The 27,682-nt window shown below is 41.6% G+C and overlaps 1 protein-coding gene across 3 annotated transcripts in view; it reads left to right on the forward strand.

The window, feature by feature from the left end:
* The window catches only part of LOC133623876 (glutamate receptor ionotropic, kainate 2-like), a 333,817-nt gene that overhangs the window by 148,249 nt on the left and 157,886 nt on the right, over nt 1–27,682 (forward strand). For all 3 annotated transcript variants that reach the window (XM_061987340.2, XM_072916258.1, XM_061987341.2), the window contains one exon: nt 190–363. In XM_061987340.2, coding sequence (XP_061843324.2) covers nt 190–363 — 174 coding nt within the window. The remainder of the gene's footprint in view (nt 1–189; nt 364–27,682) is intronic.

Here is a 27,682-nt window from a genome sequence, read left to right on the forward strand (position 1 = left end):
GGACCAAACGTCTACCTGTGACCTTGAAAACACAACAACAAAAAAAGCCACCGTCTCAGCGAGAGGCAACATAATCACTGGAAAAACCTTCAAACTGTACTCTCAAGTTCTTTTACTTTTGCTTTTTGTTTCATGAGTGCAGCTGAGAGGCATGCACGGGTTTTGTTGACTGCAGTTTTGTGCTTCCAGGACCTTTTCGCCTTGGACATGGAGCCGTATCGTTACAGTGGGGTCAACATGACCGGCTTCCGAATCCTCAACACTGAGAACTCTCAGGTGTCGTCTATCATCGAGAAGTGGTCCATGGAGCGGCTACAGGCCCCGCCCAAACCGGACTCGGGCCTGCTGGATGGATTCATGACGGTAGGACAAACTTTTGCTTGATTCTGCTATACTTTCAAGTCCAAAATAGTAGAACCCGTTTATGACGAGCCAAATAACACAAGATAAAATAAATAAATACATCTTCAAAAAAAGTCTTTAATTTACTTTAATTGGAATTATACATAAATATGTTATTAAATGTGTAAATTGCATTTAATTAATATTTCAATAATTTATTTATTTTATCATTAAAATAATTAATTTTTTCATGATTTTATCAATTATTTTACGAGTTAATTAACATTGATTTAATTATTCCTTGATTGTTTTATTATTTATTAATTAAACCATTTAATAATTTATTCCAGAATTAAATAAATCATTAAATCATGACATATTTGATTGAATCAGAAATCACAAATTAAATCAGTAATGATTTAAGTGGTGAAATAATGAATCAGACAATGAAATGATTAAATCAAAAAATGATTGAATAATTAATCAAACGTTGAAATTATCAAAAGATTAAATAATCAAATCTAATTTAAAAACGATTGATAAATTTGACAACACATGTATGTATTTAATTGCAATTATAATTAATGAATAACAATTTTAATTAATTAAATATTTGTCTATTTATTTTAATTTTTACCCATTTGGCCTTCCATACCTGTGAGGTGGTACAATTTTCTTTAGAAAACACACCTCAAGTCACACAAAACCTCATTCTGAACCGCCATTATACATGATGTCATGAGCATTAAACAACTAACTCTGCTTTTTCTTCGGCTTTTTGGTACACTTATTCGATAAGAGGCTGAATATTCATTGGAATTTTCAAATTTACCATATATAGGGTACACGTTGATGTGTGTAAACAAGGTTAAGTTGTGAATTTTCCTCTTTCCTGACTTAGAAATGTTGTTACAATGTTTGATAATTGTGTTTAACAATTAGTTTGGATTCCTCCGACCACTGTGTTTTGAAGTCTTGTTTTAAAAGTGGGCAATTTGTGAGGCGATAGAATGACGGACGTACATTTGTGGCCATTCTTGGACATGCTCCACCCTCTCTGCTGAGCCATCACAGCTGAGACTGCTGCTTCCATGTCATTCCTTCTCGTCTCATGCCCTCCCGCCTGCTCGAAAGTCAATAAAAATGAATACTTCCGTGTTCAATTGCTCGTGACATTTACATGGGACTTTTTTGTCCAAATGAGCCTCTACTAAATTGGATTAGCCTCTAAATTCTCGAAATTACAACTTGGTTTGAGGAAACACAATGAAAGGTAGGATAAAGTATTCTTTTCATCCAATCTTGACATGCGCATAGTAACATTATGTACCTAATTTTGTGACCGGTGAATCTAAGAAGTTTATTTTTAACCATGTCTGGGCCGGGGGGGAAACAGTAGTTTGGTTCTTCTTCAAAACATGTATTTATCAGTGTGCATTTTCAAAAGAAACATTCTGATACTTCTGCACAAGGTGGTACGTGGAGGGTTTCTGGGAACGCCTCCACATGCATACAGTAAACCATTTGCAGGCGTGTGCAGAAAGTAGGTTATAAATGTCTCTGGAGCAAAATTCACACAAAATGTACACTACACCATATCCAATACATATTATCGATGGATAGGATAGGACTTTATTGTCATTGCAACAAGTACAACGAAACAGTTTTCAGCACAAACCCGCTCAAGATTAGACAAACAAACATTGTACAGGGTTACAGAACAGAAACGCTGATCGGTCGCCACGAGGCGTCCCGTAAAAGGTGGGGAAAAAGGTAAAACGCTGGGGAAGAAGATGAGTAAAAAAAACAAAACAATCTAGACTGGGTTCCTAAGGGGATCTAGTCTGGAGTGGGGAAAAAAATTCCATGCCATGCACACATAAACATGTTACATTTAATCACGACAACTCGCAACAGAGAGTGTTTGGGGGCCCTGGAGGTCAACTGCTGCTATGAAGCACTGCCAGCAGTCCATCACCCCGAAGGGGAATCAAGCGGTGGTCAAGGCGTGGGGTGGGGGAGGGTGTGTGTGTGTGTGTGTGTGTGTGTGTGTGTGTGTGTGTGTGTGTGTGTGTGTGTGTGTGTGTGTGTGTGTGTGTGTGTGAAAGCCCATTGTCTTGGGTGTGTTGATGTTGTGTCCATAGCCCTGGAGCCGTTCTGCATGCAAGCAAAAGTTCGACTCCAAGTGTCGTTGAGGAGGGGGGTAGGTCAAAAGCGTCCATTGTTGAGGTGTCCTCTGGGGATGTTTTCAGAACAGCCTGCTCCTGTTGTTGCAGCGTCAAGGCCATTCGAGGGAGTCAAATCGTATATTAGGATTTTTGTTTTTCCGCGAGCAGACATTACAACGACTTGTCTGTTCTATTCGTCCATGCTGGCTCTCATATCCAAATTTTCCCTTTCAACCAGCTTTTTCCATGATGTGATCGATCTTGCGATTCAGTTCAGATATCGCCCCAGTCTGTGATCCCACAGGCCGGCCCAAACCTTCCATTGCGACGGACAGCCTTTGGGCCCCTTGAGTGGCTGCCATCGTCTTACGAATTTGACGATACACTAGAGCAATGCCCATCCCAATCAGCAGGTTCGCCGCGATCACGGTTCCAAATAGGTAGATGTGTTCCACGTCCTCAATGGAAAGGACTGAGAGGCACATGATTCTCCATTTATCCCAGCAATCTCTCACGTACCCCGCAGCAATGGTTCCATCAGGGCAGCCAGGCTCCCCGAACCTCTTTTCCTCGTCGTAAAGATTTTGTCAATTGCGTCGAGAGTCCAGCTCATCTTTTCCATGTCTGATGTTTAGATTTGGAGGACAGCGCAAAGAAAGAGGCTTCAAAAATGTGTAGACAAGACAAATCTACATCTAGAACAGTGGTTCTCAAACTTTTTTCCACCAAATACCACTTCAGAAAAAAAACATCATGACCAACATTAAAATACAGTGGCACACTAGGTCTAAGTAATCATTAAAAACAAGGCAGAAGTTTTAAATGTCAAGTATATTTCATATTTTTGGCTACTGTAACATAACACACAATGCTTTAACATTTACAGTACATATTTACAGACTTCTTTGGCGTACCACTAGATCAGACCTGGGCAAATCAAGGCCCGGGGGCCACATGCGGCTCGTTAAGCTTTGCAATCTGGCCCGCCGGACATTCCCAAATTTTTTTAGATCTTTAAAATCAAAACTGTAGCTGCCATTATGATGTGCAGTGATGTTTTCAAATGACCGTAAGTCTTGAACTACAGTATACAAATTATTTCAATGGTTGGAATCTGCGCTTTTGCATGATATACTAGTTACTATGGTAATCTAATTAGTTACTATGGTAATCTAATTAGTTACTATGGTAATCTAATTAGTTAGTATGGTAATCTACGTCAAAGCAGGGATTTTTTTTTTAGTTAGTAAGTAGGTAAATGGTATTTATAAAGCGCTTTTCACAGATACAATCATAAAGCGCTGTACAAAACATAGGTAAAGTAAAACAACAATTCAATTTAAAACAGGGGCAACATCACAAAAAGGATACAAAGTGGATTAAAAATGATAGTTAAAAGGTGCATTAACTAAAAACTAAAAAGAGAAGTTTTCAAATGAAAGTGTCAACACAGTCAAGATCACAGAGGGACTGGTGCCAATTGTTCCTGAGTCTGGGAGCTATAGCCTGGAATGCCGGGTCTCCACGGGTTTTAAAACGAGGTTTCGGGATCTTTAGAAGACCCTGGCCTGAAGACCGGAGGCTCTGACCTGAAGAGTAGGGGCATAACAAGTCAGTGATGTACTGAGGGCCCCCACCATGAAACGCACGGAATGTCAGGACTAAAATTTTAAATTCAACGTGGAATTTAACTGGACGCCAGTGAAGACCCTTCGTGTTCATATTTAGCGGTGCTTGTTTAATTTTTGTTGCGTTTGATTGTAAAATATGTCGATGGAGAAAAGGGGGGGGGGGGGGTGACATTCATATGTTGTCAATAGAGATGTCCGATAATCGCTTTTTTGCCGATATCCGATATTCCGATATTTTCCAACTCTTAATTACCGGTACGGATGTCAACCGATAGCGATATATACAGTCGTGGAATTAACACATTATTATGCCTAATTTTGTTGTGGTGCCCCGCTGGATGCATTAAACAATGTAACAAGGTTTTCCAAAATAAATCAAGTTATGGGAAAAAAATGCCATATTTATTATTGAAGTCACAAAGTGCATTATTTTTTTTTAACATGCCTCAAAACAGCAGCTTGGAATTTGGGACATGCTCTCCCTGAGAGAGCATGAGGAGGTTGAGGTGGGCGGGGTTGGGGGGGGGGGTGTATATTGTAGCGTCCCGGAAGAGTTAGTGCTGCAAGGGGTTCTGGGTATTTGTTCTGTTGTGTTTATGTTGTGTTACGGTGCCGATGTTCTCCCGAAATGTTTGTCATTTTTGTTTGGTGTGGGTTCACAGTGTGGCGCATATTTGTAACCGTGTTAAAGTTGTTTATACGCCCACCCTCAGTGTGACCTGTATGGCTGTTGACCAAGTATGATTTGCATTCACTTGTGTGTGTGTGTGTGTGTGTGTGTGAAAAGCCATAGATATTGTGTGATTAGGCTGGCACGCAAAAGAAGTGCCTATAAGGTTTATTGGCGCTCTGTACCTCTCCCTACGTCCGTGTACACAGCGGCGTTTTAAAAAGTCATACATTTTACGTTTTGAAACCGATACCCATAATTTTGAAACCGATACCGATAATTTCCGATATTACATTTTAAAGCATTTATCGGCTAATAATAATAATAATGGATTAGATTTATATAGCACTTTTCTAGACACTCAAAGCACTTCACAGAGAAGTGAGAACCCATTATTCATTCACACCTGGTGGTGGTAAGCTACTTTCGTAGCCACATCTGCCCTGGGGTAGACTGACGGAAGTGTGGCTGCCAGTTTGCGTCTACGGCCCCTCCGACCAACACCTATCATTCACCGGTGTGAGCGGCACCGGGGGCAAAGGTGAAGTGTCCTGCCCAAGGATGGTAAGAGGCGGGGCGCGTCACCTGCAACCCTCTGGCACGGCCGCTCTACCCACTTCGCCATGCCGCCCCAAAAATCGGAAGTCCGATATCGGACATCCCGAGTTGTCAATATTCAGTGTTTTATCGTTCATAGTTAATATTGTAAATGCCACATTCTGTACATTCTAGGTTGTTCATTCAGTAAAAAAAAAATGTAAAAGGCCATTCGGTTTTTAAGGCGGTCTGTCATAACGTTTTTAGCATTCAATCAGACATTATTGTGAAGTTTTGTATTAGTGTTTCCAAAAATCAGATATACCGGCCCCCCAGACACATGTTTTTCTCTAATTTTGGCCCCCGAGTCAAAATAATTGCCCAGGCCTGTGCTAGATGGAGTTTGTGTATACCACTAGTGCCACCGTTTGTGACTTACTGACCAAGACCACAAGGAAATGCATTAAATGTAGATTAGAATCATCATTGGTGCCCTTCAAAGAAAAGAGCATTGTTTTGTTGTTTTTAAATCAATCAATCAATGTTTATTTATATAGCCCTAAATCTCAAGTGTCTCAAAGGGCTGCACAAGCCACAACGACATCCTCGGTTCAGAGCCCACATCAGGGCCAGGAAAAACTCACAACCCAGTGGGATGTCAATGTGAATGACTATGAGGAACCTTGGAGAGGACCGCAGAGACTTGTGCGGCTTCTGAAGGCACACATACGTGAATGCAACGCACACTTAATCAACAGCGATACAGGTTACACTGAGGGTACCCGTATAAATAACTTTAACTCTGTCAGAAATATATGCCACACTGTGAATCCACACCAAACAAGAATAACTAACACATTTCGGGAGAACATCCGCACCGTAACACAACATAAACACAACAGAACAAGTACCCAGAATCCTTTGCAGCACTAACTCTTCCGGGACGCTACAAGGTGTGTGTGGGGGGGGGGGGTTGGTGGTAGCGGGGGTGTATATTGTAGCGTCCCGGAAGAATTAGTACTGCAAAGGGTTCTGGGTATTTGTTCTGTTGTGTTTATGTTGTGTTACGGTGCGGATGTTCTCCCGAAATGTGCTTGTTATTCTTGTTTGTTGTGGATTCACAGTGTGGCGTATATTTCTAACCGAGTTAAAGTTGTTTATACGGGTACCCTCAGTGTAACCTGTATCGCTGTTGATTAAGTGTGCAGGGGATTCACGTGTGTGTGCCTTCAGAAGCCGCACATGTCTTGAATCTGGGCCGGCACTTTGTCAGAATGGATGAAAAGCGGACGTTAAAGGCAACGCCTTTAAGGCACGCCCCCAAGACTGTGGTCCAGGTTGACTACAAGATATAATGACTGTTGAACACCTTCGTTTGATAATGAAGGTTGCCTCAGCTTAAAGCCTGAGCCCCGACATTATTGAACTAGCATCCAAGAAAAGATGGCAGGTGGCTTGGGCACATCAGATTAGATCAGTGTGTTGCAAAATGAGCAGTTTAAAGTCCTGAATGGTTGTTTTATTCATTGTTATTTTATATTCAAATTTATTAGCCTGTGGAAAAAGTTAATGTTGATATTCACCTCAGAAGGCTGCAAATAGAAAAGAGGCATTAAATTTTTTTTTTAATTGTATTTGATATGCCGTTATTTTTTAACTATTATTATTATTTGAAACTCGATTTTGCGTGTCACTATAAAGTTATATAAGCCTTGCTTGTTCAATATTCAATGCAAAACTTGTTTGGGTCCCTGTTAAAAGGTTAATTTGTTCAACCTTGGCCCGCGGCTTTGTTCAGTTTTAAATTTTGGCCCACTCTGTATTTGAGTTTGACACCCCTGGGCTAGAGTATACAAATGAGTTTTAAGATGGGACTTAAATGCTTCTACTGAGGTAGCATCTCTAACTGTTACTGGGAGGGCATTCCATAGTACTGGAGCCCGAATAGAAAACGCTCTGGAGCCCGAATAGAAAACGCTCTATAGCCCGAAGACTTTGTTTGGGCTCTGGGAATCACTAATAAGCCGGAGTTCTTTGAACGCAGATTTCTTGCCGGGACATATGATACAATACAATCGGCAAGATAGGATGGAGCTAGACCGTGTAGTATTTTAGACGTAAGTAGTAAAACCTTCAAGTCACATCTTAAGTGCACAGGAATTTGACAGTAGTTAACTTATGTTCTCATTATTTCATTTTGGAAACAAACGTTTCTTTGGTATTACCGAATCCAAACAGGGATCCAAAAGACCTTATACAATTGTCTAAAAGTTTGTGGCTTCTAAGTTCTTCTGTAGAGTTGGATGTTCTCTGGTTTTGGTATCTGGGAGTAACATGAAGGTTCCCTGTAGGGAGCTTAGTGATGGAGCTCATGGGTCTAAATGCTCAGTAATGAGCTGGTGTGAGTGGTAATCGGCATTTATCTACCCTCCTGCTTCTCACATCTCTCCTCTGGGAGTATGGCCAAAATATGACAGTCTGTCAATGTTCATGCGGAGAGAGAAAGGGGGTTCGGGGGGGGGAAGTTGAGGCAATTGGATGGAAATTATGGCCTTGTTTTTTTGGGATGCCGTCCAAGAGTGCGTGGGATAAGGTGATTTGAAAGTGAAAAAGGGGAAACTGAGCTTGTGGCGAACAGTCAAGGTCCTCTCTCTCTCTCTCTCTCTCTCTCTCTCTCTCTCTCTCTCTCTCTCTCTCTCTCTCTCTCTCTCTCTCTCTCTCTCTCTCTCCCTCCCTCGATGTTTGTTGTTGGAAACAGTCGATTTACTCCGCCAACCTTCACAGCATCCTGCCTAGAGACACACAAACATCTTTCAACAGGTCTGGCCTTCATCTTGGCATATTTAAGATCCAGTTTCTGATGTACAACAATTACATTACACTCAGGACCTCACCTGGTGGACTCTGTTCCAGGGTCAAACTGTCATCATCGTAAAACTTTTTATGAGCGTACGGGCGATTTTTTTTTTTTTTGGTAACTGTCATTCAAGTGTAAAAATTAGAGATGTCCGATAATGGCTTTTTTCCCGATATTCCGATATTGTCTGACTCTTAATTACCGATACCGATATATATACAGTCGTGGAATTAACACATTATTATGCCTAATTTTGTTGTGATGCCCCGCTGGCTGCATTAAACAATGTAACAAGGTTTTCCCAAAATAAATCAACTCAAGTTATGGAAAAAAAATGCCAACATGGCACTGCCATATTTATTATTGAAGTCACAAAGTGCTTTTTTTTTTAACATGCCTCAAAACAGCAGCTTGGAATTTGGGACATGCTCTCCCTGAGAGAGCACGAGGAGGTTGAGGTGGGCGGGGTTGGGAGGCGCGGGGTAGGAGGTAGCGAGGGGTGTATATTGTAGCGTCCCGGAAGAGTTAGTGATGCAAGGGGTGCTGGGTATTTGTTCTGTTGTGTTTATGTTGTGTTACGGTGCGGATGTTCTCCCGAAATGTGTTTGTCAATTTTTTTTGGTGTGGATTCACAGTGTGGCGCATATTTGTAACAGTGTTGAAGTTGTTTATACGGCCACCCTCGGTGTGACCTGTATGGCTGTTGACCAAGTATGCTTGCATTCACTTGTGTGTGTGTGAAAAGCCGTAGGTCATAAATTGTAATTTTTTAAACCGATAATTTTCGATATCACATTTGAAAGCATTTATCGGCCGATATTATCGGACATCTCTAGTAAAAATAAGTTTAATCAGGCTATAAACCGTTGAACGGGACAAAGAGGCTCTAAAATTATGATTTCAAAGTTTAGTCATGACAGGGAACATGGTGAAAATGTGCAGACACTTCTCAGACACCTCTGTCTGAGAAGTGAGTATTTTCACAAAGATTTAACCATGCTGACTTTGCAGTGTTCATTCTCTATTTTGTATTATATATATATATATATATAAATATATATATATATTTTTTTTTTTTTTTTTTTATTGTGGAAGTTGCTTCCTAGCAGCTCCACTGTAGACACGGCACAAGAGCCAAGCGTGCAGGTTTAACAAAGTTTTATTGTTTTTAACAAGATCTTTCCAAAATGTTTTTAGCCTGTCGTGACGTTGCAGTCACTCCCAATCCTCTCTCTTCCTCTGCTCCCGGCCGCTTACTGTTAAAGACAACGGATGATTAGATTAACACATACCACCTGTGAAATATAATCACCTGCCAGCTGTGTCTCGCCGTCAGCACATGCCCTGCCCCTGCCCGCTGGTGCTCGTCCTCAGTACCCTGGACAGCGGCGGTGACTTTTCCTCCTACAGGCAGCACTGACTACACCTCCCTCCACATATATATATTATATATTTCACATTATACTGTATTTTTCGGACTATAAGGCGCAACTAAGATCCTTTCATTTTCTCAAAAATCGACAGTGCGCCTAATGTACAGAACAATTCGGTTTGTGCTTACCGACCTCGAAGCAATTTTATTTGGTACATGTGGTAATAAGTGTGACCAGTAGATGGCAGTCACACATAAGAGATATGTGTAGACTGCAATATGACACCAGGAAACAACACCAAAGCTTTAAATGTTCCATTGAAAATAAAGAACACTACACACGGCAGTCAAAAATCTGTCAAAAATGTTTTATTACAACTTTGAAGCCACACCGCTTGATGGATTGTCGGCCCATTACGGCTACCGTAGTCAGAGATACAAGTATTACTATGGTGGGTGTATAAGGACCGCAAAATTGGTATCTGAGAATAGCATGACACTCTTGGCATTCTCTCCGTCGTCATGTCATTGCTGGTTTTACGAGCAGGGGAGCATGATCGGCAGCGCACAATCACTGAGTACTTACAAGCAGACACAGTGTGTAGACAGAAAAGGGAGAACCCACGCATTTTGGCTTAAAAACTAATGATAAAGGTGAAGTTATTACAGTGAAACACCCTCGGAAAGAGGTGCTTTAAGACATGGCGAGCTAGCTAGCAGTCGGAAGTGTTTTAGCTACTTCTAAATCACTAATTCTGGCCTCCATGGTGACAAATAAAGTAAGTTTCTTACAAGTACCATCCCTGCAGGACGAGGAATAGCTAAACATGCTTCACTACTGTGGAGAATGCATATATGTTGAAGAGTTATTTTTTTATTCAAATTCATGTTTTCAGTAGATAGTACTTTTCCATTGTATAATCTGTATACCAGTTTCTCTTTGTCTACATAGGTCTGTTTAGTGCAGTGGTTCTTAACCTTGTTGGAGGTACCGAACCCCACCAGTTTCATATACTCATTCACCGAACCCTTCTTTTGTGAAAAATTAAATGTTTTTTTCTTAATTTATTCTTAATTTATAAATATTAATCATGAAATGATTTTATTATATTAAAGAAATACTAATAAAGATATTATTTACAAACAGAAAGTTACAGAAATGTACACATGATCCCAAGTTTACATCTCATTGTGCAACATGTGAATGTTTTAGTTGGAACTAACTGCGATATCTGAAAGAGGTACAAATTATTTCCAACGCAGGACCCTCACCCATACAATACTAGTGCACAGCTCATGAAAAACAATGTTTTTTGTTATTGTCATTCTAAGTAGGCCAAAACAATAATCTCATGGAAATGACTGTTGTCATTTGATTATAATAATAAAACATTTAACTTGTTATTTAGTCAGGTTTGGGACAGATGTGCTGCTGGTGTGGCCACAGTGCATGTGCATGTCTGACGTCGCTCACATGTGCTCCACTGAATGCTCAAGGAGTTTTTACGTTTGCTCACGCATATGGAAAATTAGAGGGATCATTGTTTGGGGGTATCAATAATACGTCGATAGGGAGAAGTTTTTATTTACACGATGAGTCGGGTGTGTCTTGACCACCGTGGCGGAGGCTCCGCCGAACCCCTGGGGCCAGCTCACCGAACCCCTAGGGTTCGATCAAACCCAGGTTAAGAACCACTGGTTTAGTGTTTTAGACTTTGGAATGTGAAGAGGATACATCCCCCTTCTTGCCTTATCAGTGTTGGGGGGGGTATTCCTTTCTGGGGGGTGACTGCTTTCCTTTTCAAGAAGTAGTTTTTTTCCGTTTGAATGTCAGACCATCCCGAGAGGACGGTATGACTGTATTGGTCTGGGCTGGCCTCCTGAAGCTTCAGTTATACTTAATAATATTCCTATTCTGTCTTGATGGTCCTTCTTACTCAGCATATATGTCATCGAAAGAACTTGGGATAGACCAGTGACTTTAATTCCCTGGGAGGAAAAGCTGGTCAGACGCAACACTACACACCGTAGTTCACCGGCGTCACAATGTAAACAAACACCATGGGTGGATCTACACCAGACATCCACTGTAATGATACCAAGTACAGGAGTGTATCTAGTAGATACTATTATGATTACATCGATATTTTTTAGCATCACAAAATATTTTTTATTTATTTATTTATTAATATTATGTTTTTAAACTCAGGAAATACGTCCCTGGACACATGAGGACTTAAATTATGACCATTGTACGAACCTGTAACTACTTGGGATCGGATCTATATATAAATTTGTGGTATCATCCAAAGCTAATGTAAAGCATCCAAACAACAGAAGAATAAGTGATTATTACATTTTAACAGAAGTGTAGATAGAACATGTTAAAAGAGAAAGTAAGCAGATATTATTAGCAGTGTGAATGTTTCATGTGTGCACTAGGGTCTACAAGGTACCAACAAATACATAATGCTCTTGAAATGTGTGCTCTTGAAATAAGTGTAGTGACGAATTGAGGAATTAGAATTGCTTGAATCATCCGTCATGCTTCTATGGCACATATTGACACATCTCAGAGGACTATAGACTCTGCGGGCCGCTTTTAAATAATCATAAGTCCTGGGGGCTCTATGGGTTTGATAGAGTAGTTCATTAGTGCGGACTATTTTTAAATCCGGGCTCTCATGTATTTTGTTCCACCCTTCATAATGAAGAGATAAGAGCGTGACTATAAAACCCCGACTTTTAATGATATATTAAATATATATAGGGGAGCAGCTGCTGAGAAGATGATTAGAAATGTGCATTTAGAAAAAGGATATTTTTTCATTAGTTTGTAAAAAAAAAAAAAAAAATGGTAGATTCCTTTTTTCATCTATGCTGCAGAGCTCTGAGAAGCTACAAGAAGCCACCTTGGAGTGGAAGCTGCAACAGGACCTTTCACCCTTGTACCTTACTCCCAGCCTTTTATTGTGATTTTTCTGCCTCGCCAAAAGCCTCTCCGGGCTCTTGGGAGTGCAGGCAACAGTTGTATAGCGAAGGTTGCCAGGGCAACCAGCATCCGTATCACCTTAGTGATTTGGCGAGGATTGATTGACTGAGATGAAGGTTAGTTGTTTATGGGGGCCGGGGCGCTGCAAGCATCAAAAGGCTACATGCGGTGTTTTTTTTTGTTTTTTGTTTTTTGTCCACTATATGGCTGAAATTATGCAGAGAGGTGTATAATCTCAGTGACACTCTAAGCCTTGGGTGAGGCCGAGTGTTGTCTCCGTGAAGGGTGCATAATGAGGAGCCCTTCTTGAACCCTGCAGCCGTAAACAAGCCTTGCTGCTGCCTCTTAACTCTGTTTGACCAAGGACGAAGCTGATTAGTCTGCTTCTTTTCTGCATTAAAAAAAAAATTGTACCCCAAGAGATAATCCAATCAAAAGTGAATTAAACACCATTAAAGACCCAAAACCTATGTATGCCTAGATTAGGGGTCGGCAACCCGCGGCTCCGGAGCCGCATGCGGCTCTTTGATCTCTCTGATGCGGCTCAGCTGCATACTTGCCGGCCCCCTGATTTTCCCGGAAGCCTTCCGTATTTCAGTGCCTCTCGCAGAAACCTCCTGTAATTAATATTCTTCGATTTTCACCCTTGCAATAATAATATGGGCGTGCCGTGACGATACAGCATTTAGCACCCTCTACAATCTGCATTATCAGCGTGCCAGCCCAGCCTTTTGTTGTATGCTTTTTCTGCTAGCACACATAAGTGACAGCAAGGCATACTTGGTCAACAGCCACACAGGTTACACTGACGGTGGCCATATAAAACAACTTTAACACTCTTACTAATAATGCGCCACACTTTGAACCAAAACCAAACAAGAATGACAAACACATTTCGGGAGAACATCTGCACCTTAACACAACATAAACACAACAGAACAAATACCCAGAATCCCATGCAGCCCTGACTCTTCTGGGCTCCATTAAACACCCCTGCTACCACCAAGAGTTAGTGCTGCATGGGATTCTGGGTATTTGTTTTGTTGTGTTTATGTTGTGTTACGGTGCAGATGTTCTCCCGAAATGTGTTTGTCATTCTTGTTTGGTGTGGGTTCACAGTGTGGCGCATTATTAGTAAGAGTGTTAAAGTTTTTTATACCGCCACCGTCAGTGTAACCTGTGTGGTTGTTGACCAAGTATGCCTTGCTGTCACTTACGTTGGTTGTAGTGAGCGTTAAATGCTGTACCATCACGGCACGTTCGAGAGAATAGTTGCCCTGAAATTCGTAGTATGCCGGAAAAATCGGCAGACTGCGGCTTGTCAAGTATGACGCTGTCAAGCGTCATTCATATAAAACCCGCGGGCCGCACTAACATTAAATTTTCATATTAAGGTGTGTGCCGCGTGTCTGAGACCCTTGGTTAATACATAGCACAAAGCAAAAAAAAAACTTCGTAAATAGTGTTATTTCATGTTAAATTTCAAAAGATTTTTGTGGCTCCCATTGTTTACTTTAATTTGTGAAATTGGTCAAAATGGCTCTTTGACTGGTAAAGGTTGCCGACCCCTGGACTAGATCCAGTCTGATAGTCTGTGTTCCAGGTGTTTCCCTCCTGTTTTCATGTATTTTTTGTTTTTTTTAGAGATGTCCGATAAATGCGTTAAAATGTAATATCGGAAATTATCGGTATAGTTTTTTTTATCGGTATCGGTTTTTTTATTTTTATTTTTTTATTTATTTTTTTTTTGTTTTTTTTTATTAAATCAACATAAAAAACACAAGATACACTTACAATTAGTGCACCAACCCAAAAAACCTCCCTCCCCCATTCACACTCATTCACACAAAAGGGTTGTTTCTTTCTGTTATTAATATTCTGGTTCCTACATTATATATCAATATATATCAATACAGTCTGCAAGGGATACAGTCCGTAAGCACACATAGTTGTGCGTGCTGCTGGTCCACTAATAGTACTAACCTTTAACAGTTAATTTGACTAATTTTCATTAATTACTAGTTTCTATGTAACTGTTTTTATATTGTTTTACTTTTTTTTTATTCAAGAAAATGTTTTTAATTTATTTATCTTATTTTATTTTATTAATTAAAGTACCTTATCTTCACCATACCTGGTTGTCCAATTTAGGCATAATAATGTGTTACTTCCACGACTGTATATATCGGTTGATATCGGTATCGGTAATTAAAGAGTTGGACAATATCGGAATATCGGATATCGGCAAAAAGCCATTATCGGACATCCCTAGTTTTTTTTTGTTGCCTTTTGGTTCAGAATCAGAATTAGAAATACTTTATTAATCCCCGAGGGGAAATTAAGACTTTCAGCACAATCCCATTCAAGATCAGACAAACATTACAGGGAGACAGCACAGGATCGCTGACGGGTCTGCCAACTTCCGGCGCCCCTTACAAAAAAGGTGAGAAACAGGTCAACGCTGGGGGGGTGAGAAAAAAAAAAATCCAGTCCAAGCCCCGGAAAGGGGGTCCAGACTGAGGCCAATGAATTAAAAAAAAAACCTCATAGCCCTAGCACACATAAGCATGTGCGTAAGAGGGAAAACATCAAAGAACACAAAAGACATTTCTGGTGGCCTCTGCGGTGTTCCACGCCATCGTCTGCAGGGGTGGGGGGCAGCATGGCCAGAGACAGGAGCAGACCCAACAAAGCAACCAAGAGAGCCGACTCCACCCTTGGCCGCCCACAGACTCTCCAGTCCGCATGGATGAGCGAGGATTGGTCGAAGGATTGTTCAGGCAAGACCATACTTGCCAACCTTGAGACCTCCGAATTCGGGAGATGGGGGGGCGGGAGAACTGCGGGGTTGAGGTGGGCGGGTTTGGTAGTAGCGGGGGTGCATATTGTAGCGTCCCGGAAGAGTTAGTGCTGCAAGGGGTTCTGGGTATTTGTTCTGTTGTGTTTATGTTGTGTTACGGTGCGGATGTTCTCCCGAAGATTCTTGTTTGGTGTGGGTTCACAGTGTGGCGCACATTTGTAACAGTGTTAAAGTTGTTTATACGGCCACAGTAAGTGTGACCTGTATGGCTGTTGATCAAGTATGCTTGCATTCACTTGTGTGTGTGTGTGTTAAAGCTGCATATATTATGTGACTGGGCCGGTACGCTGTTTGTATGGAGGAAAAGCGGACGTGACGTCAGGTTGTAGAAGACGCTAAGGCAGTGCCTTTAAGGCATGCCCCCAATATTGTTGTCCGAGTGGAAATCGGGAGAATGGTTGCCCCGAGAGATTTTCGAGAGGGGCACTGAAATTCGGGAGTCTCCCGGGAAAATCGGGAGGGCTGGCAAGTATGGCCAAGACACTGTGAAGCTTGTTCGTCCCGGCGCTCAGCGCCAGCTCCGCAGCCTTGTCTCATAATCCACATCTCCTCCAGTCTCTCCAAACGGACTCTGGTGTGGCAGAGACGCAGCAGCTGGTCTCCATGGACCAAAAGGCTCCCGGGAGGCAGATCTAGAAGTCCACAAAAAAGCACCGCAGAAGTCACGAAAGTTCCACCCCTTGTCGCACAGTCCCAAGGGGTCCCGACAAAAGGCAAACTGGGACTGTGTGACAAGGGGTGGCACTTTCGTGACTTTTGCGGTGCTTTTTTTGAGAACTTCTGGATCTGCCTCCTGGGAACTTTTTGGCCATGGAGACCAGCTGCTGGGTCTCTGCCACACCAGAGTCCGTTTGGAGAGACTGGAGGGGATGCGAAGAGAGAGGGCTGCGGAGCTGGCGCTGAGCGCCGGAGACGGACTAGCTTCACAGTGTCTTGGCTGAATGAGCAGGTATCGGACACCTCGGTCTACTTAGACGCAGCCTCGCTCATCTATGCGGACTGGAGAGTCGGTGGGCGGCCGAGGGTGGAGTCGGCTCTCTTGGTTGCTTTGTTGGGTCTGCTCCTGTCTCTGGCCATGCTTCCCCCCACCCCAGCAGACGATGGCTTGGAACACCGCAGAGGCCACCACAGTGTATATGTTGTTTCTGTTGTTTTTGCTTTTGTAGCTGTATGTAGATGTGACAGTCTCTCCCGGGGTTCCATGGACCACCAAGAACTGACATGACTGCAAGCGGTTTGCGACTTTTGTTTATTTTTCAATAGTACTCAGTCTCTGGTCGGGTCGCTTTTCAGCTCCTTCCTCTTCCACTGCTCGCTCTGCCGGTCGCTTTTCAGCCTCCCGCGTCGTCGTCTGTCCCTCGCTCTCTGTTGATTTCGCGCTGCATGTGCTCGCGTCTCTCCAGCTCCTTCTGCCCTGTCGTTCTCGGCTGCCGCCCTTTTATACACTGGGAGGGGATTACACAATTGTGCGCGGCCGGGCGATCCACGCACCTGATGTTTATTACGGCAACGATCCCGGTGCGCCGCCATCTCGAGGTCGGCCACGGTGTGCCCTGCCTCGCTGTCGGTCTGCCGGCCACGCCTCCCCACAGTAGAAGTGACTGGTTGCATCAGCTTTGTGTTTTTTGATGTTTGATGTTTCCCTCTTACGCACATGCTTATGTGTGCTATAGCTATGAGGTTTTTTGTTTCATTGGCCTCAGTCTGGACCCCCTCTCCCGGGGCCCAGGTTTAGACTGATTTGTTGTTGTTTTTCTTACGCCCCCAGCGTTTACCTGTTTCTCACCTTTTTTGTAAGGGGTGCCAGAAGTTGACAGATCCGTCAGCGTTCCCGTTGTGTCTCCCTGTAATGTTTGTCTGATTTTGAATGGGAATGTGCTGAAAATCTTAATTCCCCCCTCGGGGATTAATAAAGTATTTCTGATTTTGATGATTATTTTCTCTGTTGCCTTCAGCTAATGAGACCTTTTTTTCTTTTCGGTGTTTCGGATGCTTCTAAAAATCCCCCATTCACTGAGCCCAGAACATACTTGATTTTAATTGAGGAAAACAATAACCAGATTCCCAGATGTGCGCCTTGCCGAGGATTAAAGCCCAACCATTTTCTTCATCTGCATCATTTCACTTATGTCGGTTTCATTGAGCTATAATTACCCACCGAGCTGAACGTTCTCCAGCGTCACCCGCACAATGGCAAGTTCTGGCGTAATAGCTCGTTATAATGACTGGCTCATTAATTGAGATCAGTTATTTGAATAATAAATATGACATGATGGGGCTGCTCCTTCAGATCCTATGGGACTCTGCTAAAGTGGAACGCCGTTAGATGAATTAATATGATACTTAACACGTTTCCACAATAAGTGCGGAAATTAGGATACAGGCGCATATTTTTTAAGTACATCTTAAGGCAGGTTTTTTTTTTTTAACATTAAACATCTTAGAATAAAGTGATATTTTGCTATAAATGAAAATGGAGTATAAAAAATTAAGTCTTATATAAGTGTTATGATGAAGGCAACACATGATGTAAGTGTCTATATTAGCTGTATTAGCCTACTATCAAAATGACTTTACAAGTCTTATATAAGTGTTATAACGAAGGCAACACATGATGTAAGTGTCTTTATTAGCTATATTAGCCTACTATCAAAATGACTTTACAAGTCTTATATAAGTGTTATAATGAAGGCAATACATGATGTAAGTGTCTATATTAGCTGTATTAGCCTACTATCAAAATGACTTTACAAGTCTTATATAAGTGTTATAATGAAGGCAACACATGATGTAAGTGTCTATATTAGCTGTATTAACCTACTATCAAAATGACTATACAAGTCTTATATAAGTGTTATAATGAAGGCAACACATGATGTAAGTGTCTATATTAGCCTACTATCAAAATGTGAAGTGAATTAGTGAAGTGAATTACATTTATATAACGCTTTTTCTCAAGTGACTCAAAGCGCTTTACATAGTGAAACCCAATATCTAAGTTACATTTAAACCAGTGTGGGTGGCACTGGGAGCAGGTGGGTAAAGTGTCTTGCCCAAGGACACAACGGCAGTGACTAGGATGGCGGAAGCGGGGATCGAACCTGCAACCCTCAAGTTACTGACACGGCCACTCTACCAACCGAGCTATACCGTCCCGATGACGATCAAAATGACTTTACAAGTCTTATATAAGTGTTATAATGAAGGAAACACATGATGTAAGTGTCTATATTGGCTATATTAGCCTACTATCAAAATGACTTTACAAGTCTTATATAAGTGTTATAATGAAGGCAACACATGATGTAAGTGTCTATATTAGCCTCCTATCAAAATGACTTTACAAGTCTTATATAAGTGTTATAATGAAGGCAACACATGATGTAAGTGTCTATATTAGCTATATTAGCTTACTATCAAAATGACTTTACAAGTCTTATATAAGTGTTATAATGAAGGCAACACATGATGTAAGTGCCTATATTAGCTGTATTAACCTAATATCAAAATGACTATACAAGTCTTATATAAGTGTTATAATGAAGGCAACACATGATGTAAGTGTCTATATTAGCCTACTATCAAAATGTGAAGTGAATTAGTGAAGTGAATTACATTTATATAACGCTTTTTCTCAAGTGACTCAAAGCGCTTTACATAGTGAAACCCAATATCTAAGTTACATTTAAACCAGTGTGGGTGGCACTGGGAGCAGGTGGGTAAAGTGTCTTGCCCAAGGACACAACGGCAGTGACTAGGATGGCGGAAGCGGGGATCGAACCTGCAACCCTCAAGTTGCTGACACGGCCACTCTACCAACCGAGCTATACCGTCCCGATGACGATCAAAATGACTTTACAAGTCTTATATAAGTGTTATAATGAAGGAAACACATGATGTAAGTGTCTATATTGGCTATATTAGCCTACTATCAAAATGACTTTACAAGTCTTATATAAGTGTTATAATGAAGGCAGCACATGATGTAAGTGTTTATATTAGCTATATTAGCCTACTATCAAAATGACTTTACAAGTCTTATATAAGTGTTATAATGAAGGCAACAATGATGTGTCTATATTAGCTGTATTAGCCTACTATCAAAATGACTTTACAAGTCTTATATAAGTGTTATAATGAAGGCAACACATGATGTAAGTGTCTATATTAGCTATATTAGCCTACTATCAAAATGGCTTTACAAGTCTTATATAAGTGTTATAATGAGGCAACACATGATGTGTCTATATTAGCCTACTATCAAAATTACTTTACAAGTCTTATAAGTGTTATACTGAAGGCAACACATAATGTAAGTGTCTATTAGCTCTATTAGCCTACTATCAAAATGACTTTACAAGTCTTATATAAGTGTTATAATGAAGGCAACACATGATGTGTCTATATTAGCCTACTATCAAAATGACTTTACAAGTCTTATATAAGTGTTATAATAAAGGCAACACATAATGTTAGTGTCTATATTAGCTGTATTAGCCTACTATCAAAATGACTTTACAAGTCTTATATAAGTGTTATAATGAAGGCAACACATGATGTGTCTATATTAGCTATATTAGCCTACTATCAAAATGACTTTACAAGTCTTGTATAAGTGTTATAATGAAGGCAACACATAATGTTAGTGTCTATATTAGCTGTATTAGCCTACTATCAAAATGACTTTACAAGTCTTATATAAGTGTTATAATGAAGGCAACACATGATGTGTCTATATTAGCTATATTAGCCTACTATCAAAATGACTTTACAAGTCTTATAAAAGTGTTATAATGAAGGCAACACATGATGTAAGTGTCTATATTAGCTATATTAGCCTATTATCAAAATTACTTTACAAATCTTATATAAGTGTTATAATGAAGGCAATATTAGTCTATATTAGCTATATTAGCCTACTATCAAAATGACTTTACAAGTCTTGTATAAGTGTTATAATGAAGGCAATACATGATGTAAGTGTCTATGTGCAAAATCAAATGGCGCAATTTCCCGACTACACTGCCAATTTTGTTTTAATTCAGACCGAGTTTGGTACGTCATAAATCAGCTGGGGGAGGAAATGTAATCTACTACACGCTGCTCATTGCGGAAACCGTGGCTCACCCCCAACGTGTGAGGACAAACGGCCACAAACATCACACTCGATGCAATTTTGTGGCGTGTGGACTTACCAATGGGTCTGCGCACCGTCCGTGGTTGGCTTCCTGGGATCTGACGATGACTCGAATCAAGCAAATCACGGTCCTCTGTGGGTGGTTAGCCCGTTCCACGGTCAGAAGAATTTTGCCCGAAATGAATCAATGCACAAATACGATTTACCGCATATTACATTTGGCATCTGGTAGTGGGGGGGAGAGGGGGATTTATTTTATTTGTTCAAATCTCGCACCTTAAATTAAGTTTTAGACAGCACTGGGTGTGCTCAGGTGACACTTCCACACGTAATGTAATTCTGCAGCCATTAAGGGGCAGAGCTTGACTGGCGGCTCGGCGCCGTTATCGGCCTGGAAGCTTATCGTATATATTGCACCCTGTCATGCTCGCGAGTGAGAACACCTTGCATTGCCAGCCGTATGCTATAAAATATCAGGTTAAGCATGACATCCTCGTGCTAATTATTGACTGTCAGTCCAGGTTGGTGATGTGTCATCGTGGCAAACTTTGCCAGAAAAACATGTTGCTTCATTTTTTGGCATGGCGGGGAGGGTAAGGGTAGTGCTGTGTTGCCGGTAAGCTGAGAAAAGAGAGAGAGGGGCTTTTTAAAGGCGCCGACTGTGGAGAGCAGACACTCGGTGCCCTGTGCTGGGCACCGCCAGCTGGGCTTGGCACGGCATCAACATCATTAGCGCCATCGCTCCCTCGGCTCGTACAGAAGCCTTTTTGTGGGTGTACAGGCAGGAAGAGACGGTCAACAAGGAAGAATTCCTCGTGCGTCTTATATAATAATCGCCGTCTTAAAGGCCTACTGAAATGCGATTATCTTATTTAAACGGGGATAGTAGGTCCATTCTATGTGTCATACTTGATCATTTCGCGATATTGCCATATTTTTGCTGAAAGGATTTAGTAGAGAACATCGACGATAAAGTTCGCAACTTTTGGTCGCTGATAAAAAAAAGCCTTGCCTGTACCGGAAGTAGCAGACGAGTAGCGTGACGTCACAGGTTGTGGAGCTTCTCACATCCGCACATTGTTTACAATCATGGCCACCAGCAGCGAGAGCGATTCGGACCGAGAAAGCGACGATTTCCCCATTAATTTGAGCGAGGATGAAAGATTCGTGGATGAGGAAAGTGAGAGTGAAGGACTAGAGGGCAGTGGGAGCGATTCAGATAGGGAAGATGCTGTGAGAGGCGGGTGGGACCTGATATTCAGCTGGGAATGACTAAAACAGTAAATAAACACAAGACATATATATACTCTATTAGCCACAACACAACTAGGCTTATATCTAATATGCCACAAATTAATCCCGCATAACAAACACCTCCCCCCTCCCGTCCATATAACCCGCCAATACAACTCAAACACCTGCACAACACACTCAATCCCACAGCCCAAAGTACCGTTCACCTCCCCAAAGTTCATACAGCACATATGTTTCCCCAAAGTCCCCAAAGTTACGTACGTGACATGCACATAGCGGCACGCACGTACGGGCAAGCGATCAAATGTTTGGAAGCCGCAGCTGCATGCGTACTCACGGTACCGCGTCTGCGCATCCAACTCAAAGTCCTCCTGGTAAGAGTCTCTGTTGCTCCAGTTCTCCACAGCCCAATGGTTAAAGCTTGACTGTCATCTTCCGGGAATGTAAACAATGAAATACCGGCTGTGTTATCCGGCACAACAGTCAGGGGGTGCATTCTACGGCGGGGGTGCGTTATACGGCACAACACCTGCCGCAATACACCGCTTCCCACCTACAGCTTTCTTCTTTGCGGTCTCCATTGTTCATTGAACAAATTGCAAAAGATTCACCAACACAGATGTCCAGAATACTGTGGAATTTTGCGATGAAAACAGACGACTTAATAGCTGGCCACCATGCTGTCCCAAAATGTCCTCTACAATCCGTGACATCACGCGCAGGCGTCATCATACTGAGACGTTTTCAGCAGAATATTTTGCGCGACATTTTAAATTACATTTTAGTAAGCTAACCCGGCCGTATTGGCATGTGTTGCAATGTTAAGATTTCATCATTGATTTATAAACTATCAGACTGCGTGGTCGGTAGTAGTGGGTTTCAGTAGGCCTTTAAGGCTGTGATGTGTCAATTCAGAAACAGCTGGATGGATGGACTCATAATGAGGAGACGGGCGTAGCCACAAAATCGCCTATTTTGGGGAGAAAAAGACCTGTGGTAGCGCTCCTTCCTGTTACATCCACAGTTCTGCCGGTCCTTTTTACCCACAGCCATAAAACTTTATAACTAAGGGTGTAACGGTACACAAAAATGTCGGTTCGGTACGTACCTCGGTCGCTGGAGCCTATCTCAGCTGCATTCGGGCGGAAGGTGTATGAGACACAATTGTGTCAAAGTCATATTTTTTTTCATGCTTGAAATAAGAAATTATTACTTTAAAAAAGTAGTTTTATACTTGTGAGTGTTGATGACACAGCTTTGCAACAGTTGATATTCTAGTTTCAAGCATGTTTTACTCAATAGAGGTCATCAAATCTCAGCAACAAGCAGTGGCCTCGTGGTTAGAGTGTCCGCCCTGAGATCGGTAGGTTGTGAGTTCAAACCCCGGCCGAGTCATACCAAAGACTATAAAAAAATGGGACCCATTACCTCCCTGCTTGGCACTCAGCATCAAGGGTTGGAATTGGGGGTTAAATCACCAAAATGATTCCCGGGCGCGGCCACCGCTGCTGCCCACTGCTCCCCTCACCTCCCAGGGGGTGATCAAGGGTGATGGGTCAAATGCAGAGAATAATCTCGCCACACCTAGTGTGTGTGTGACAATCATTGGTACTTTAACTTTAACTTTAACTTTTAATATCTTACCGAGATCATTTAGGACCAAATCACTTAAAACAAGTAAAACACTCTCAACATAAAATCTGCTTAGTGAGAAGAATTATCTTATCAGACAGAAAATAAGCAAATATCACCCTTATTTGAGATATTTAATCTTACTTAGATTTCAGTTTTTGCAGTGCAGGGTGAATATAGTCAACATATATAAAATAAAAACTAAATGAGATAAGGCTCAGAATTGGTTTCTTAACAAAACCTTACATATAAAGTGCAACATTTCCACATATAAAGTGCAACCCTTATTTATGACGCACTCATGTGATTACTGTGATCTTTTGTTGGTGTGCAAATTTTTCGCTCAGTATGCATTCTGGGTTAAGATAGTTGTTGTTGTTTTATTCATTCTTGCTTGATGTACAGCTTAAGTTGTGGTATTTTAGGCTTCATAATGCGCCACACATTTTCAATGGGAGACAGGTCTGGACTACAGGCAGGCCAGTCTAGTACCCGCACTCTTTTACTATGAAGCCACACTGCTGTAACACGTGGCTCGGCATTGCCTTGCTGAAATAAGCAGGGGCGTCCATGACATATGTTTCTCCAAAGCCTCAGCATTAATGGTGCCTTCACAGATGTGTAAGTGACCCATGCCTTGGGCACTAGTACACCACCATACCATCACAGATGCTGGCTTTTCAACTTTGCGCCTATAACAATCCGGGTGGTTCTTTTCCTCTTTGTTCCAGAGGACACGACGTCCACAGTTTCCAAAAAGTATTTGAAATGTGGACTAGTCAGACCACAGAACACTTTTCCACTTTGCATCAGTCCATCTTAGATGAGCTCGGGTGCAGCGAAGCCGGCGCCGTTTCTGGGTGTTGTTGATAAATGGCTTTGTCTTTGCGTAGTAGAGTTTTAACTTGCACTTACAGATGTAGCGATGAACTGTAGTTACTGACAGTGGTTTTCTGAAGTGTTCCTGAGCCCATGTGGTGATATCCTTTACACACTGATGTCGCTTTTTGATGCAGAAACGCCTGAGGGATCGAATGTCCGTAATATCATATCTTACGTGCAGGGGTTTCTCCAGATTCTCTGAACCTTTTGATTATATTACAGACCGTAGACGGTGAAATCCCTATAGTCCTTGTAATAGCTTGTTGAGAAATGTTGTTCTTAAACTGTGTTCCCAATGTGCCTTTAATAAGTCTAAATAAATCAAACAATTGAGTTTGACTTGTTTTAACCATATAATGTGTACAGAAGATGGCTTTTTGATGTGATATAGAACCTTAGAATGCTGTGCAGCGATGAGCTGAGATAGTGGGGGGCGCGGCGGGGTCACGGTCACAGAATATTGGCTGGCCTTGGGGAGAGGCGGAGTGGGGCGGCGGGTCGTGAAAAGCCATCTTCCCTGTGGAAGCCAACCCTCCCACCTACACACAAACCACACAAAAAGGCGAGCACAAGCCTTATACCTGGGGTAAATATGGCGTGTCATCACAAGGGAACAAAATAAGAGAAAAAGGGTAAAGACAAAATGCATGATTGCTTGCCTTTCTAATTCTAATTCTAATTTGCAAGCCCCAGAAGATGGCGCCGTTCTTTCTTTCTTTTCGTTGTAATTAATACAGAGCATTGAGTTTGTTGTGAAAAACAATAGGTATTGTGGAGTTATTTCTGTATTCATAGTCATGTTTAAATCAACTAGTGTTTTTCCATTTGTACTCTTTCTATTTGTTATGTCCGCAAGTAAACTATGTGTGTTACCTTCAAACCTTGCACTGTAGGAGATGGAATACTCCCTTTTGTCTTATCTGTAGTAGAACAATGAGGCTGTGTTCCTTTCCGGACAGGTGGGGGCTTTCTTCATGTGCAAGAAGTTGGCTCTGCCATTTGAGTGTTAGATAAATTCGAGAAGCTGATATGAATGTATTGGTTTTGCTGATCTCCTGAAGCTTAAGTAAAACTTGATAATATTCCTATTCTGTCTTGGTGGTCCTTCTTACTCTGCATATATGTCATCTGAAAGAACTTGGGATTGACAAGTGACTTCACTTCCCTGGGAGGGAAGTCTGGTCAGATGCAACAGTATCAATTTAGTCCAGGCCTGGGCAATTACTTTGACTCGGGGGACCAAGTTTAGAGAAAAAAAATTGATTTTTAGGAACACTAATACAAAACCTCACAATAATGTCTGATTGAATGCTAAAACCGTTATGACAGGCCGCCTTAAAAAACGGAATAGAATTTTAATTTTTTTTTACTGAATGACACCCAGAATGTACATGAAAGTAAAGAATTGGATTTACAATATTAACTATGAACGATAAAACACTGAATATTGACCCCCTCTCCATCGACATATTTTACATTCCAGCAGAACACATAGAAAATGCAACAAACACATTGAAATATGAACACCAAGGGTAAAAAAGACCCTGACCCTGTCCCTGACACCCGCATTTCAGGCTGGCCGCTCTGGAAACACTCTGTGGAAACGCTACCCACCCACACTGCTTGGTACCTCGTCTGAGCTGCTGTGACGTAGATTACCATAGTAACTAATTAGATTACCATGGTAACTAGTATATCATGCAAAAGCACAGATTCCAACCATTGAAATACTTTGTATAGTTCAAGACTTACGGTCATTTGAAAACATCACTGCATCATATTGGCAGCTGCAGTTTCCATTTTAAAGAGCTAAACAAGATTTTTGGGAATGTCCGGCGGGCCAGATTGAAAAGCTTAACGGGGCCGCATGTGGCCCCCGTGCCTTAATTTGCCCAGGTCTGATTTATTCCCTACGGTGCTGTTTTCTGTCCAACCTAGTGGGCTTTACTGCAGTATGACTTTTTTTTTTTTTTTTCCTGAGACTGTGGGCCAATTATAATTGAGAAGTATAAATTCCTCCTAGCAACCAAGGAAAAAGGAATCCAAGCAATTTAGTTTCATTAGAACCCACAAAAGGACCACGTCAGAGGCGTAACAGTCAGTTTACACAGACGTCAGCAAAGATGGAACTGTTTTTTCTTACACAGCAACATAGTATTCTGGAATCACACAATTAGACGGGTAACAACATCAGCACCAACATCTTGTGTGACTTGGAAAATACCGGTTTGACCCAAAAATATGAGATGAGCAATTTGGTAGACTTGTGATCTTTCTAAGCTGCTTGACAGTTTTTTGATGACTGCTTCATTGATCACCATTATCGATAAAATGAGCATCAAAACTCTCTGTTGTTTGCTAATAAAGTGAATTAATTCACTCATAATGTTCTACATATGGTGAATGTTTATATTCAACTTGGAGAAAGCGAACCACCAGATTTAAGTAAATACTGTTTGAGCCCATAATGAAATAAGGAGCCTTAGTTTGACATTCACATGTGGGCTGGAATTAGCTTTTTCACGAGAAGAAGCAATAAAACAGGCTTCAAAATGCAAAAGTGATAGCTCTATCCTGGAGGAGAGATTACATGTTTATTAGAGATGTCCGATAATGGCTTTTTTGCCGATATTCCGATATTGTCCAACTCTTAATTACCGATTCCGATATCAACCGATACCGATATATAGAGTCATGGAATTAACACATCATGATGCCTAATTTTGTTGTGATGCCCCGCTGGATGCATTAAACAATGTAACAAGGTTTTCCAAAATAAATCAATTCAAGTTAAGGGAAAAAAATGCCAACATGGCACTGCCATATTTATTATTGAAGTCACAAAGTGCATTGGGTTTTTTTAACATGCCTCAAAACAGCAGCTTGGAATTTGGGACATGCTCTCCCTGAGAGAGGGGGTGTATATTGTAGCGTCCCGGAAGAGTTAGTGCTGGAAGGGGTTCTGGGTATTTGTTCTGTTGTGTTTGTTGTGTTACGGTGCGGACGTTCTCCCGAAATGTGTTTGTCATTCTTGTTTGGTGTGGGTTCACAGTGTGGCGCATATTTGTAACAATGTTAAAGTTGTTTATACGGGCCACCCTCAGTGTGACCTGTATGGCTGTTGACCAAGTATGCCTTGCGTTTACTTGTGTGTGTGTGTGTGTGTGTGTGTGTGTGTGTGTGTGTGTGTGTGTGTGTGTGTGTGTGTGTGTGTGTGTGTGTGTGTGTGTGGGAAAAGGTGAGATATTATGTGACTGGGCTGGCACGCAAAGGCAGTGCCTTTAAGGTTTATCGGCGCTCTGTACTTCTCCCTACGTCCGTGTACCACTCCGTACAGCGGCGTTTTAA

This window comes from Nerophis lumbriciformis, linkage group LG26, assembly GCF_033978685.3.
Source record: "Nerophis lumbriciformis linkage group LG26, RoL_Nlum_v2.1, whole genome shotgun sequence".
NCBI lineage: Eukaryota > Metazoa > Chordata > Actinopteri > Syngnathiformes > Syngnathidae > Nerophis > Nerophis lumbriciformis.